This window comes from Salmo salar, chromosome 11 (assembly GCF_965601325.2).
Source record: "Salmo salar chromosome 11, fSalSal1, whole genome shotgun sequence".
Lineage (NCBI taxonomy): Eukaryota > Metazoa > Chordata > Actinopteri > Salmoniformes > Salmonidae > Salmo > Salmo salar.
The window spans coordinates 34694090-34706995 of NC_138301.1; the positions used below are offsets into that span (position 1 = coordinate 34694090).

At 42.8% G+C, this 12906-nt stretch overlaps 1 protein-coding gene across 1 annotated transcript in view; it reads left to right on the forward strand.

Annotated features, from left to right (window-relative positions):
* Window positions 1–1731: 1731 nt before the first annotated feature.
* Window positions 1732–12906, forward strand: part of LOC123725155 (E3 ubiquitin-protein ligase TRIM39-like) — a 28130-nt gene continuing 16955 nt past the window's right edge. Inside the window, exon 1 of the mRNA XM_045689390.2 lies at window positions 1732–1844. Within this exon, the coding sequence (XP_045545346.2) occupies window positions 1733–1844 (112 nt within the window). The 5' untranslated portion in view covers window position 1732. The remainder of the gene's footprint in view (window positions 1845–12906) is intronic.

A 12906-nucleotide genomic window follows, 5' to 3' on the forward strand; every position in this document is an offset into this window, starting at 1 on the left:
GGCCGTGCTGCTGCTCCGGTTTCAACTGTTCTGCCTGCGGCTATGGAACCCTGACCTGTTCACCGGACGTGCTTGTTGCGCCCTCGACAGCTACTGTGATTGTTGTTGTTTGGCCATGCTGGTCATTTATGAACATTTTAACATTTTAACATCTTGACCATGTTCTGTTGTGGTATCCGCCCTGCACAGCCAGAAGAGGACTGGCCACCCCTCATAGCCTGGTTCCTCTCTAGGTTTCTTCCTAGGTTTTTGGCCTTTCTAGGGAGTTTTTCCTAGGGAGTTTTTCCTAGCCACCGTGCTTCTTTCACATGCTTTGCTTGCTGTTTGGGGTTTTAGGCTGGGTTTCTGTACAGCACTTTGAGAATATCAGCTGATGTACGAAGGGCTATATAAAAATAAATTTGATTTGATTTTGATGTCCCTGACTCAAGGTGAGAACATTGTTACAGCTTTAACTAACATATGCAACATATAGAAGATGCAGTTTGTTTATCTTAACCCATTATAAACCAACATCTGACAGTTGTAGGACCAGCTATGTTCTGCTCTTGGTTCAGCTTCCTGAATTGTGCAGTGTAGTGAGATTCAGAAAGGGAAAACTGATTGCTATGCGTTGTGGACACTATATTACAGCTACATCTAAGATGTGCTGTTCTCATGTGTAGTGTCAATGTGGGGAGAGTGGAGTGGAGTCTCTGGCTATGGAGAGCGACAGGTCAAAGGATAAATCCTATAACTTTAAAAGAGAAATCTGGAACCCTGATCTGAGGTGAGAGTATTAAAATGAGAAGCTTTGTCAGAATGCAGTTTTATACCAAATCCATATATTTACTTATTTATTTAGACTATTGACAACTAACATTCTCTCTCTCATCACTTCCTGTGTCTCTGCATTGCTAGTCTGCTGACTGAGGATCTGTTCAGATGCTCTGTGTGTTCAGAGGTGCTGAGGGACCCGGTCTCCATTCCCTGTGGACACAGTTACTGCATGCAGTGCATCAGCACATACTGGGTCCAGCCCGGCCCTGCAGGAGACTATGTGTGTCTCCAGTGCAGTAAGAGATCCAGAGTCCGGCCTGTGCTCTGCACTAACACAGCCTTGGCCAGGTTGCTCCAGGGGCTCCAGCAGGCAGGCTTCAGTCCTGCCCTCCCTGCTCTGGGCTACGCTGTTCCTGGGGACGTGGCCTGTGATATCTGCTCTGGACAGAAGCTCAGAGCGGTGAAGTCCTGTCTGACCTGCACTGTTTCCAACTGTGAGAGCCACGTCAGGCAGCACTACACTGTCCCAGCACTGCAGAGACACACCCTGGTTGAGGTCACTGGGGACGGGGGACACAAAGGCCACCAAGGCAACGCTGTCTTATCTATAAGCACGTATAACACTATTAGAATGAGATGAACTGAACTGTGAATGTATTATATTACCTGAACTGTGTGTTTCATGTTTTCTCTCCAGGAGAGGGTTAAGGAGACTGAAACTGACGAGGAGAATGGGCAGGGTGGTTGTAAAAACATTAAGATGGACGTTAAAGAGGAGGAAAAAGATTGTGATGAAGACATTTCTGATCTAAAAAATAAGAACTTTGAGCTGAAGAAGGAGAACTTTGAGCTGAAGAAGGAGAACTTTGAGCTGAAGAAGAAAATCTCTGAGCTTAAACATGATGTTCGTGAACTCAGTAAGGAGAATGCTGCGTTAAAACAAGAGGCAACATTTGAGTAAGAAGTGGTGGACATGAGTACTGCTGATCTGAATGAGATCATAGCTACTCTCATCTCAGACCCACAGCAACAGAGAGAGGCTGAGTATGTGAGAAGAAACCTGAAGAATATGACCATGGACTATGGTTAGTATGACAATAATGACAAGTTAAAGTGACAATTGTTTTTTTTTTATGTAGTAGTATGCTAGTAGATAGTACTGTTAACAGGTTCTAATGAATGATACTGCAACACTAATGAAGGTGTTATGACTGGTTTCATAAAGATGTCATGAATGTCTTAAGTATACCTCCTTCAAGTAAAGTGTTACCTTTTAAATTTAGTTAGACTCAACAGTCCTGTATGTTACTCTTCAGTTAGACTCAACAGTCCTGAATGATACTCTTCAGTTAGACTCAACAGTCCTGTATGTTACTCTTCAGTTAGACTCAACAGTTCTGTATGTTACTCCTCAGTTAGACTCAACAGTCCTGCATGTTAGTCTTCAGTTAGACTCAACAGTCCTATATGTTACTCTTCAGTTAGATTTAACAGTCCTGTATGTTTGTCTCGTCCTGACCCTAGTAAGATGTCATTTTCTATAGTAGAGTAGGGCAGGGCGTGACAGGGGGTGTTTTGGGTTGTTCTATGTTTTCTATTTCTATATTTAAGTTCAAGTTTTCTATTTCTATGTTGGGATTGTTTGGGGTTGATCTCTAATTGGAAGCAGCTGATCCTCATTGCCTCTGATTAGAGATCATATTTAAGTAGGGGTTTTTCTCATTGTTGTTTGTGGGTTATTATTTTTTGAGTAGTGTGTTTTCCTCTCTGTGTCACGGTTTGTTGTTTTGTGTTTTCAAGTAATTTAAGTGTATTGCATTTCAGTTTCACGTTTAATAAATATGTGGAACTACGAACATGCTGCATTTTGGTCCTGTATGCTCCTTCAAACAGCCGTGACAGAATAACCCACCACCAAAGGACCAAGCAGCGTGGAAAGGAGCAGCAGGAGAGATGGACTTGGGAGGAAATTTTGGATGGGGAAGGACCCTGGAGTCAGGCTGGGGAGTATCGCCGACCGAAGGAGGAACTTGAGGCAGAGCAGCGTTACTATGAGGCGCTGTACAAGCCACGAGGCAAGTGGCAGCCCCAATAAAAAAAAATGGGGGGGGGCACACGGGGAGCAAGTGACGGGGCAGGCACCGTGTTGTGCGGTGATGCGCACTGTGTCGTCAGGGCGCATTCACAGGCCGATGCGATCTGTGCCCGCACCCTGCAGTTGTCGAGCTGAGTTGAGTATCCAGCCAGGGCGGGTTGTGCAAGCCATACGCTCCAGACCTCCAGTGCGCATCCGCGGCCCAGTACGTCCTGTGCCTGCTCCTCGCACTCTCCCTCCAGTGTGCCTCCATAGTCCAGTACGTCCTGTGCCTGCTCCTCGCACTCTCCTTTCAGTGCGCATCCATAACCCGGTACAGCCAGTGCCTGCTATGAGCACTTGGCCCTTAGTGTGTCTCCCCAGTCCGGTGAGACCGATTCCTGCTCCTCGCACTCTCCCTCCAGTGCGCCTCCATAGCCCAGTACGTCCTGTGCCTGCTCCCCGCACTCGACCTGAGGTGCGTGTTACCAGTCTGGTGCCACCTATGCCAGTTCCACGCATCGGACCTCCAGTGCGCATCCCTAGTCCAGAGCCTCCAGCGACGCTCCTCAGCCCGGAGCCTCCAGCGACGCTCCTCAGCCCGGAGCCTCCAGCGACGCTCCTCAGCCCGGAGCCGGCAGAGACGGCCCACAGTCCGGAGCCGGCAGAGACGGCCCACAGCCCAGAGCCTTCAATGGCAGTCTGCAGCCCAGTGTCTTCAGCGGCGGCCTTTAGCCCAGAGTCTTCAGCGGCGGTTGGCGGTCTGACGCCTCTGGCGACGATCCATGGTCTGCTTCCTCCGGACATACAGAAGTGGGGGGATCAGCGGGCGGTGGGGGTACTACGCCCGGAACCAGAGCCGCCGCCATAGACATTAGTCACCCACCCTACCCTCCCTTTGTGTTTTGTGGTTGTTGTTTTTTTTTGTGTTTTTTTTTTTGCATTCGGAGTCTGCACCTTGGGGGGGTACTGTCACGTCCTGACCCTAGTAAGATGTAATTTTCTATAGTAGAGTAGGGCAGGGGGTGTTTTGGGTTGTTCTATGTTTTCTATTTCTATATTTAAGTTCTAGTTTTCTATTTCTATGTTGGGATTGTTTGGGGTTGATCTCTAATTGGAGGCAGCTGATCCTCATTGCCTCTGATTAGAGATCATATTTAAGTAGGGGTTTTTCTCATTGTTGTTTGTGGGTTAGTATTTTTTGAGTAGTGTGTTTTCCTCTCTGCGTCACGGTTTGTTGTTTTGTGTTTTCAAGTAATTTAAGTGTATTGCATTTCAGTTTCACGTTTAATAAATATGTGGAACTACGAACACGCTGCATTTTGGTCCGCTCCTTCAAACAGCCGGGACTCCTCAGTTAGACTCAACAGTCCTGTATGCAGTGATTGAAAGAGTACCCAATTGTCATACTTGAGTAAAAGTAAAGATACCTTCATAGAAAAGTACTCGGTAAAAGTTACCCAGTAAAATACTACTTCAGTGAAAGTCTAAAATTATTTGGTTTTAAATATACTTAAGTATCAAAAGTAAATGGAATTGCTAAAATATACTTAAGTATTGAAAGTAAAAGTATAAATCATTTCAAATTCCCTATATTAAGCAAACCAGAAGGCACCGTTGTCTTTTTTATTTATTTTCACTCCAACACTCAGACATAATTTCCAACCAAGCATTTGTGTTTAGTGAGTCTGCCAGATCAGAGGCAACAGGGATGACCAGGGATGTTCTCTTTAAGTGCATGAATTGGACCATTTTCCTGTCCTGCTAGCCATTCAAAATGTAACGAGTACTTATGGGTGTCAGGGAAAATGTATGGAGTAAAAAGTATATTATTTTCTTTAGGAATGTAGTGAAGTAAAAGTTGTCATAAATATAAATAGTAAAGTACAGATACCCCCAAAAACGACTAAAGTTGTATTTTTACTTAAGTACTTTACACCACTGCCTGTATGTTACTCTTCAGTTACAGTCCACAGCCCTGCATGTTAACTCCATATAAAGTAATACATAAATATACTATTACATTAGTTTAGATGTCATACCATTCACAAAATATCCAATGTCAGAGAATAATGTATTATACAGTAAAATGCAGTTCCCCAGACTTATGTTATACGGTTGAAGTCGGAAGTTTACATACACTGATATTTTCTCATTCTAATAAAGTGTCTGTTTCTCTCCACATTGAATGTGACTCTAGATCCTGATACAGCACATCCTAAACTCATCCTGTCTGAAGACGGGAAACAAGTGAGATGTGGAGACACAAAACAGGATATCCCTGATAACCCAGAGGTTTGATACTGTTCCTTGTGTCCTGGGAAAGGAGGGTTTTACCTCAGGGAGATTCTACTATGAGGTGAAGGTGAAGGGGAAGACTGTGTGGATTTTAGGAGTGGCCAGAGAGTCCATCAACAGGAAGGGGGAGATTACAGTTAGCCCTGAGAATGGAAACTGGAATGTGTGGCTGAGGAATGGAGAGTACAAGGCTGTACGAAAAAGAAAAAAAAATGTATGAAATGAAATGTATGCATCCACTACTGTAAGTCGCTCTGGATAAGAGCGCTGCTAAATGACTAAAATGTAAATGTAAATGATGTCCTCTTCTCCCTGAGAGAGAAACCCCAGAAGGTGAGGGTGTTTATTATGAGAAGGGTCTGGTCTCCTATAATGTGGAGGCCAAGTGTCACGTCCTGACCAGTAAAAGGGGTTGTTTGTTATTGTAGTGTGGTCAGGCGTGGCAGAGGGTGTTTGTTTTGTGTGTTTCGGGGTTTTTGGTGTATGTTCTATATTTTCTATTTCTATGTGTTTATCAGGGTTTTCTATTTCTATGTTGGGGTTTTGGAACGACCTCCAATTAGAGGCAGGTGGTCGTCATTGCCTCTAATTGGAGGCCATATTTAAGTGGGTTAATTTTCTCTTGTGTTTGTGGGTGGTTGTTTCCGTGTATAGTCTGAGCACCTTACGGGACTGTTTTTCGTCATTTGTTTTGTGTAAGTGTATTTTGGTTTTTCCTTCTAATAAAAAGATGTTCACTATACCTGCTGCAGTTTGGTCTGCTCCCTACAACGACGCTTATGACACCAAGTCTCATATCTACTCATACACTGGCAACACCTTCACTGAGAAACTATCCATTCTTCAGCCCTGGTAATAATTACATTGGTAAAAACTCAACCCCACTGGTCATCACTCCTGTAGATGTCACTGACTGACTGTTTTATACCAAACATTGAAATAATGTTAAAATAACTGATAATGTAATAGCCACTGGATAATATTGGATACTATTTACTAATGTAATTTAAATAAATGAGCACCAAGTTGTAGATAACATAATAATTTCAAGTGATTACATACTATGATGCCAAATCATGATGAGATGGATGAGATGATATCTCCGTTGTATTACTTGGTTAGATGGACATAAATGGGATGTTTGTTTAGTAAAAGTGTTATATATGCAGTCTATATCATTTATTTAACTAGGCAAGTCAGTTAAGAACAAATTCTTATTTACAACAACAGCCTACCTTGTTCAGGGGCAGAACGGCAGATTTATACCTTGTCAGCTCGGGGATTCGATCCAGTAACTTTTCAGTTACTGGGCTAATGCGCTAACCACTAGGCTACCTGCCGCCCCAAATCAGGAACAGTAGCTCTTGTATATTAATCAGTGTTGACCGTTGAACCCATCTATAGGTCAGTATGGAAGAGAACAGGAGGTACTGGAGGGACTTTTTATGTTTAGTGTTTCCTGAGGAAGTTCAGTGTGTTTTGTTCTGGTTTTGTTGATGTGATTCTATTATCACAAACTAGTGCTGTACCTCCCTCTAGTGGCTGGTGTCTGCACCACATCTGTCTGCTAATCCTGTTTGATCAACATGTGTGAATAGAAATGCTCCATAGATCATGATGTGTTGGGTGCTCTGCGTCTGCTTCATAAGACTCTGGACTATCAATTATAGTCTGCTTGACACAACAATGAAATATCCTCCAACTAAAGAGAATATTACCTCATCCTGCATCCCAGGATCTTCTTGGATCACAGCGTCAGTCTCTGACTGTAGCATCTTATCATCCAATCTGTGCTTCCATTTCTTCTAGGGATTAACAATGTTTTCCATTGAAATGTCTTTCTTTTTTTCCAAATATAACTCATGTGGAAGCAAATGGTTGAATGAAGTAGCTTTTCTTTTCCCAGTGTGTCCCTAGTCGTTCTAGGTCTCTCTCTTTATGATTGTACAGCACTAGAAACATTTAAAGGCTTTTCTCATACTGTAGTGGAAAAATAGACGAGATGTGACTTGCAGGTCCAGCGTGATGATTTCCATAGTTTTTCGATTGTTTCAAGAGTTCATAAAGAGATGTGAATTTTGATATGTTCTATTGTACTGTAAGGATGCGTTTACACAGGCAGACCCATTTTTTCACTAATTGGTCTTTTGACCGATCACGTCAGATCTTTTCACATCAGATCTTTTTCAGAGCTGATCTGATTGGTCAAAAGACCAATTAGTGAAGAAAAAAATCTGAATTGCGCTGCATGTGTAAACGCAGCCTAAGTGTTATGGATTTATTTTTTATTTTTACAGAGTTACTGTGTTAATCTGTTCACTGGATGGCGGTCAGTTCAAAGTGGGATCGACAAAGATGTGCTCTCCTATCATTTAGATTGCGTTGTGATGATTTGAGTCAAGAATGAGTGTGATGTTTTTATGCCTTTTGTTTATTGTTTTTGGTCAAGCAATGTGATGGTAATTAAGCGATGGGGGTTATTGAGACCGCGTTCCGCTGTAGTTGGGATAAAAAGTGTTGGGTTGTTTCATTCAGGGAGTCATTGTAAACCAATCTCCTGGTGTACGTTTTGTATGCCATAGTGTGTTTTATACTTTAGACTTTAGATATTTGCATCTTTTGGCATTGAAGACTTCTGGCATGTACTATTTTATAATTGTATTCTTATTGCATAACTAATACATTTTACTTTTAAATGGATAATTACGTACAGTAGTCCTCATATTTCAGAGTAATTTTCCTTGTATTAATCTTCGATGTAATAGTTTAATGATAAATGTCCCACTACACATAGCATAATGTGAAGGTTCTAACATCCCTGTCTAAAGTTAACATCATAACTTAATGCTAGGACATACAGGTAACTGCAAAATAAAGGAAACACTTGAGTAAATGAATGATACAAAGTATATAGAAAGCAGGTGCTTTCACATGTAGTACATGAGTTAATTAAGCAATTAACATCCCATCATGCTTAGGGTCATGTATTAAAATGCCCAGTTGCCCATTATTTTGGCGTCCATTGCTAGAAGAGATTTCAGAGAATTTGAAAGAGAGGTCTCAAAGGAGCATAAGGGATTTGAAGCTAGAATCCTTAATTGAAACAATGATTTAAGCCGTGTTCACATTGGCAGTTTGAAGTGCACATCTGATTTGAATCTGTTATTTTTCCTGCAGTCTGTGGAGAAAAGCTTTGTTATTGTTTCACCTGCTGATTGTCTCTTTAAAAGGTTTGCGCGCATCTCAGTCACCAGATCTCAAACCAGTTGAACACTTATGGGAGATTATAGAGCATCTATAGCATTGTTCACATGAAAATGGAGTCAGGTTGAATATTATATTATGGCCGAACAACAAGGACCCCAGAACACCATACTAGTCACACAAACAAATTGACCCAGCTTCTGCGTCCCAAATTGACAGTTGGGAGATGTCGCCCATGGCTATTTTCTCCAAGAGGATGTCCTGATGAGAAAGTGGGTGTCTCATGGTAGTTGTTTTGTGGGGGAGGCGATTAGTCAGGTTGTTGTACCAAATAAGCTTTGTGAGTTGGTGTTGACAACTTCTCACAACAATGTTGCTGGACATATGGGCGTGAGGAAAACCTACAATCGCATACTAAGACATTTCTTTTGGCCTAGGTTAAAGAGGGATGTTTCTGAGTTCATCAAAACTTGTCACACCTGTCAATTAACTGGTAAACCTAATCAAGCTATTAAGCTGGTACACTGTTTCCTATCCCTGTACTCAGCCAACCTTTTGAGTATCGGATTATTGACTGTGTTGGTCCTCTGCCTCGTTCTAAAAAGGGTAGTAGTTACCTGTTCACTGTGATGTGTCAGACCACTAGGTTTCCTGCTGCCTATCCTCTCCGGTCTATCACGACTAAGTCTGTGCTAAAAGCTTTGACTCAGTTTCTCTCACTGTTTGGAATCCCTAAGGTCATTCAGAGTGATCAAGGATCTAATTTCACCTCTAATCTGTTTGGTCAGGTTCTCCAACAGCTCCATATTAAACACAATTTGTCTAGCGCCTATCACGCGCAGAGTCAAGGAGCACTGGAACGTTTCCATCAAACACTTAAGTCTTCATTGAGAGCTTATTATACTGAGCTGGATAAGGATTGGGAGGAGGGGTTGCCTTGGTTACTGTTAGCCGCTAGGGAGGTTTCACAGGAGAGCACGGGTTTCAGTCCAAATGACCTTGTGTTTGGAGATAGGGTGCGTGGACTTCTATCTGTTCTCCAGGATGACTGGAAGTCTCCCGAGCCCCCTCAGTCCCTGTTATCTTATGTGTGTGATTTCCGGCGATGCCTGTACGCCGCTGGTGAAATGGCTAAAGAGAAGCTATCATCTTCACAGGAGAGGATGAAGGGTATATTTGATCGGCGAACTGAGCCTCGTCACTTTAGTCCAGGTGACCAGGTTCTTGCTCTGCTGCCAATTGTTGGTTCTCCTTTTCAAGCCAAGTTTCAAGGTCCGTATATGGTTGTACGCCAGTGCACTGACCAAAACTATCTAGTTGCCACTCCAGAACGGAGAAAAGCACACCAACTGTGTCATGTAAATCTGTTAAAACTCTATTATGCACGTTCCTCTGAGGCTGAACAGTGGGAGTCTACAGAGGACGGTAAACCTGTTCTGTTGGCCGATACCGTTACTTGCTGGGTTCTTGTCATGCTAGGTCCGTGCATGGGTAGGAAGATGTTCCTGGTCCCGACGATTGCGTACTGCAGGGTAGATTGAAAAATTCAGAGACACTGGATGTTTTAGACAGCCTTCTCGCTCATCTACCTGTTGATGGGCGGGAAGAGATGGTCGGTCTGATTCAGAGATTTCCAGGTTAGTTTTCTGATACACCTACGCATACAAACTTAATAGAACACGATATTGACGTTGGGGATGCTGACCCCATTCGTTCTATAGAGAGATATAGAGGGGGACTCATTAGGGATCTTGAAGGTATTGTGTTTGGGAGAAAACGTGGAGTTAATGTTTGAAAACTCTGTAGGTGCTTTGTCTGCATTTTTTGTTACAGCTCTTGAATTGTCATGTTTGGTAGCCCCAGTGTTGGTTGCCTTTTTTTGTTTGGTGAACTTGCCAGTGCGGTGGATAGTTGGTTGTGTGCTGCGTTGGAGAAGTACATTGGTTCGTCTCCAGGCCCCTGCCCAGGCTGGAAACTCTTGCTCTACTCGCTGTTGGGAGATCGGTCCAAGGAGATGAGTACAATTGGATGTGCACCTAAGTGGGAGATTTGGGTAGGGTAGTGAAACTAGCAAACCGGGGCTATAGCATTTATTTTTCCCCTGTTAGGGTTTGTGAGGTGTTTCACTTTGGAATACGTTGGGAATGGTTATTTTGTTTGTCATTTTTGTGTGGTGTCCGTGGAATGAGCAGTTGTATCGGGGGAACATCTGTGGATTGGGGGGAATCTGACAGCTTGCTGGATGGTTTTTTCCCCTTGAAAGCGGGGTACAGTGCGTAAATACCCACCGGAAAATCCGAACAGAGAGTAAGGTTGAGTTATTGTAATGTTTTGGGGAAACTCGAACATGGGTACACCCTGATGAAGACAGCTTGTCTGTTGAAACGTTGGACATAAATATTTTTGCATCTAAGCTCCTAGAGTGTGCGGCTCTCCTTAATTGTTTTAAGTGTTCCACTCCGCTAGCCAGCACCTCGCCTAAATAGGTGTGCATTTCTTTCGCCTCTAGACTAGATGAGGAATGAAACATGAGTAGAACCCAGTCTTTTCTGAACCCTGTCCTGTGTAGTAACTAAAGGATAACCAGAGTCACATACTGGATGTCATCTCTACTGACTTCTGGTATGAATCATGAGACACACACAGTCTTGTTTAACTAACTTTGTGGGGACACACAATTCAGGCCATTCAAAATCCTATTTTCCCTAACCTTTAATCCTAACACTAACCCTAACCTTAACCCCAAAACCTAACCCTAACCCTAACACGGAACCCAAACCGGCTGCGCGCGTGCGCCATCGTGCGCCATTGTGCATGAATTTATACTGCCCCCCCACACCAAACGCGATCACGATACGCAGGTTAAAATATCAAAACAAACTCTGAACCAATTACATTAATTTGAGGACAGGTCGACAAGCATTAAACCTTTATGGCAATTTAGCTAGCTTGCACTTGCTAGATAATTTGTCCTATTTAGCTAGTTTGCTGTTGCTAGCTAATTTGTCCTGGGATATAAACATTGAGTTGTTATTTTACCTGAAATGCACAAGGTCCTCTACTCCGACAATTAATCCACACATAAAACGGTCAACCGAAACATTTCTAGTCATCTCTCCTCCTTCTAGGCTTTTTCTTCTCTTGACTTTATATTGCGATTGGCAATTTTCATAAATTAGGTGCATTATCGCCACCAACCTCATTCGTCTTTCAGTCATCCACATGGGCATAACCAATGAGGAGATGGCACGTGGGTACCTGCTTCTATAAACCAATGAGGAGATGGAAGAGGCAGGACTTGCAGCGCGACCTGCATCAGAAATAGAACTGACTTCTATTTTCGCCCATGGCAACACAGACGCTCGTTGGCACACGCGAGCAGTGTGGGTGCAATAATTTAATAATATAGATTTCGAAATTTATTTTGCAACGCTTGCGCACGGTGTAGTCAGCCTGTAAGCCTAACTCTAGCTCCTAACTCTAACTCTAAAACTAACCCTAGCTCCTAATCCTGAACCAAATTCTAACCCTAATTCTAATGTTAAACATAAACCCCATAGAAAAAGCATTTAACAGTGTGGGGCTAACACATTTTTGTGGGGACTTCTGGTTAAACACGTCCACACACACACAAATATGCACAAACACACACAAACACATACTTGCAGATATGCACACACGCACAAACACACAATAAAGACTGATTACAACAACATAACTTGAATTGCTTTCTATGATTGGAGGTGAAGATTGTCTGGTTTGTTGGGAAGATATGATGTTCTGCTGCACTGTAGTTTGTAAAGTGTGATAGAAAATTACATATTTGCCTGATTTGATTTATGTTAATAGTTAACGGTTATATACTTAACTAAGAGTAAGATATTTCTGTTATCTTCCTTTCTGAGTGAACTGAGAGGAGTCTTTTTGAAGCTTGGGCTGGCAATTGATTAAGAGATGGCTAGGTAAAAACCTACAGATGGCATTCACATTTTAGCAGACGCTCTTATCCAGAGCGACTTACAGTAGTGAATGCATAGATTTTTTTCATACTGGCCCCCTGTGGGAATCGAACCCACAACCCTGGCGTTGCAAACACCATGCTCTACCAACTGAGCCACACGGGACCATTCCATTGATAAGATGTGGTGTGTGTGACACTGCCTCATTGTGTCATCTTCCTGGCATCTGGGAAACTAAGCCGGGTTGGAAGTAAAACATCCCGTGCAGATAACCAGGAGATGGACCAAGGTGGCTATGGGAGAGGTTGGAACCAGCCTGACTAAGCATTTTTTATAAGCATCCTATATAATATCTGTTTTTTCATTTTCAGTTAGGCTCTCTGCCCCGACTGTTGGATTGACAGTTTCATTATTTCAATAATTAATTGATATTATATAAAGATGATTGTTTGAAGAAATGACAAAGTCTCACTTGGTACTGAATTTCCACGACAAATGTTACAACTACAATCACACCCCAGTGTCTATGAACTCATGTTATCTAGACACAATTCATCCTACAGCCACTAAATGGTGAGATTGTACTACAGCATGACTCTGCTTAGCAAGGCT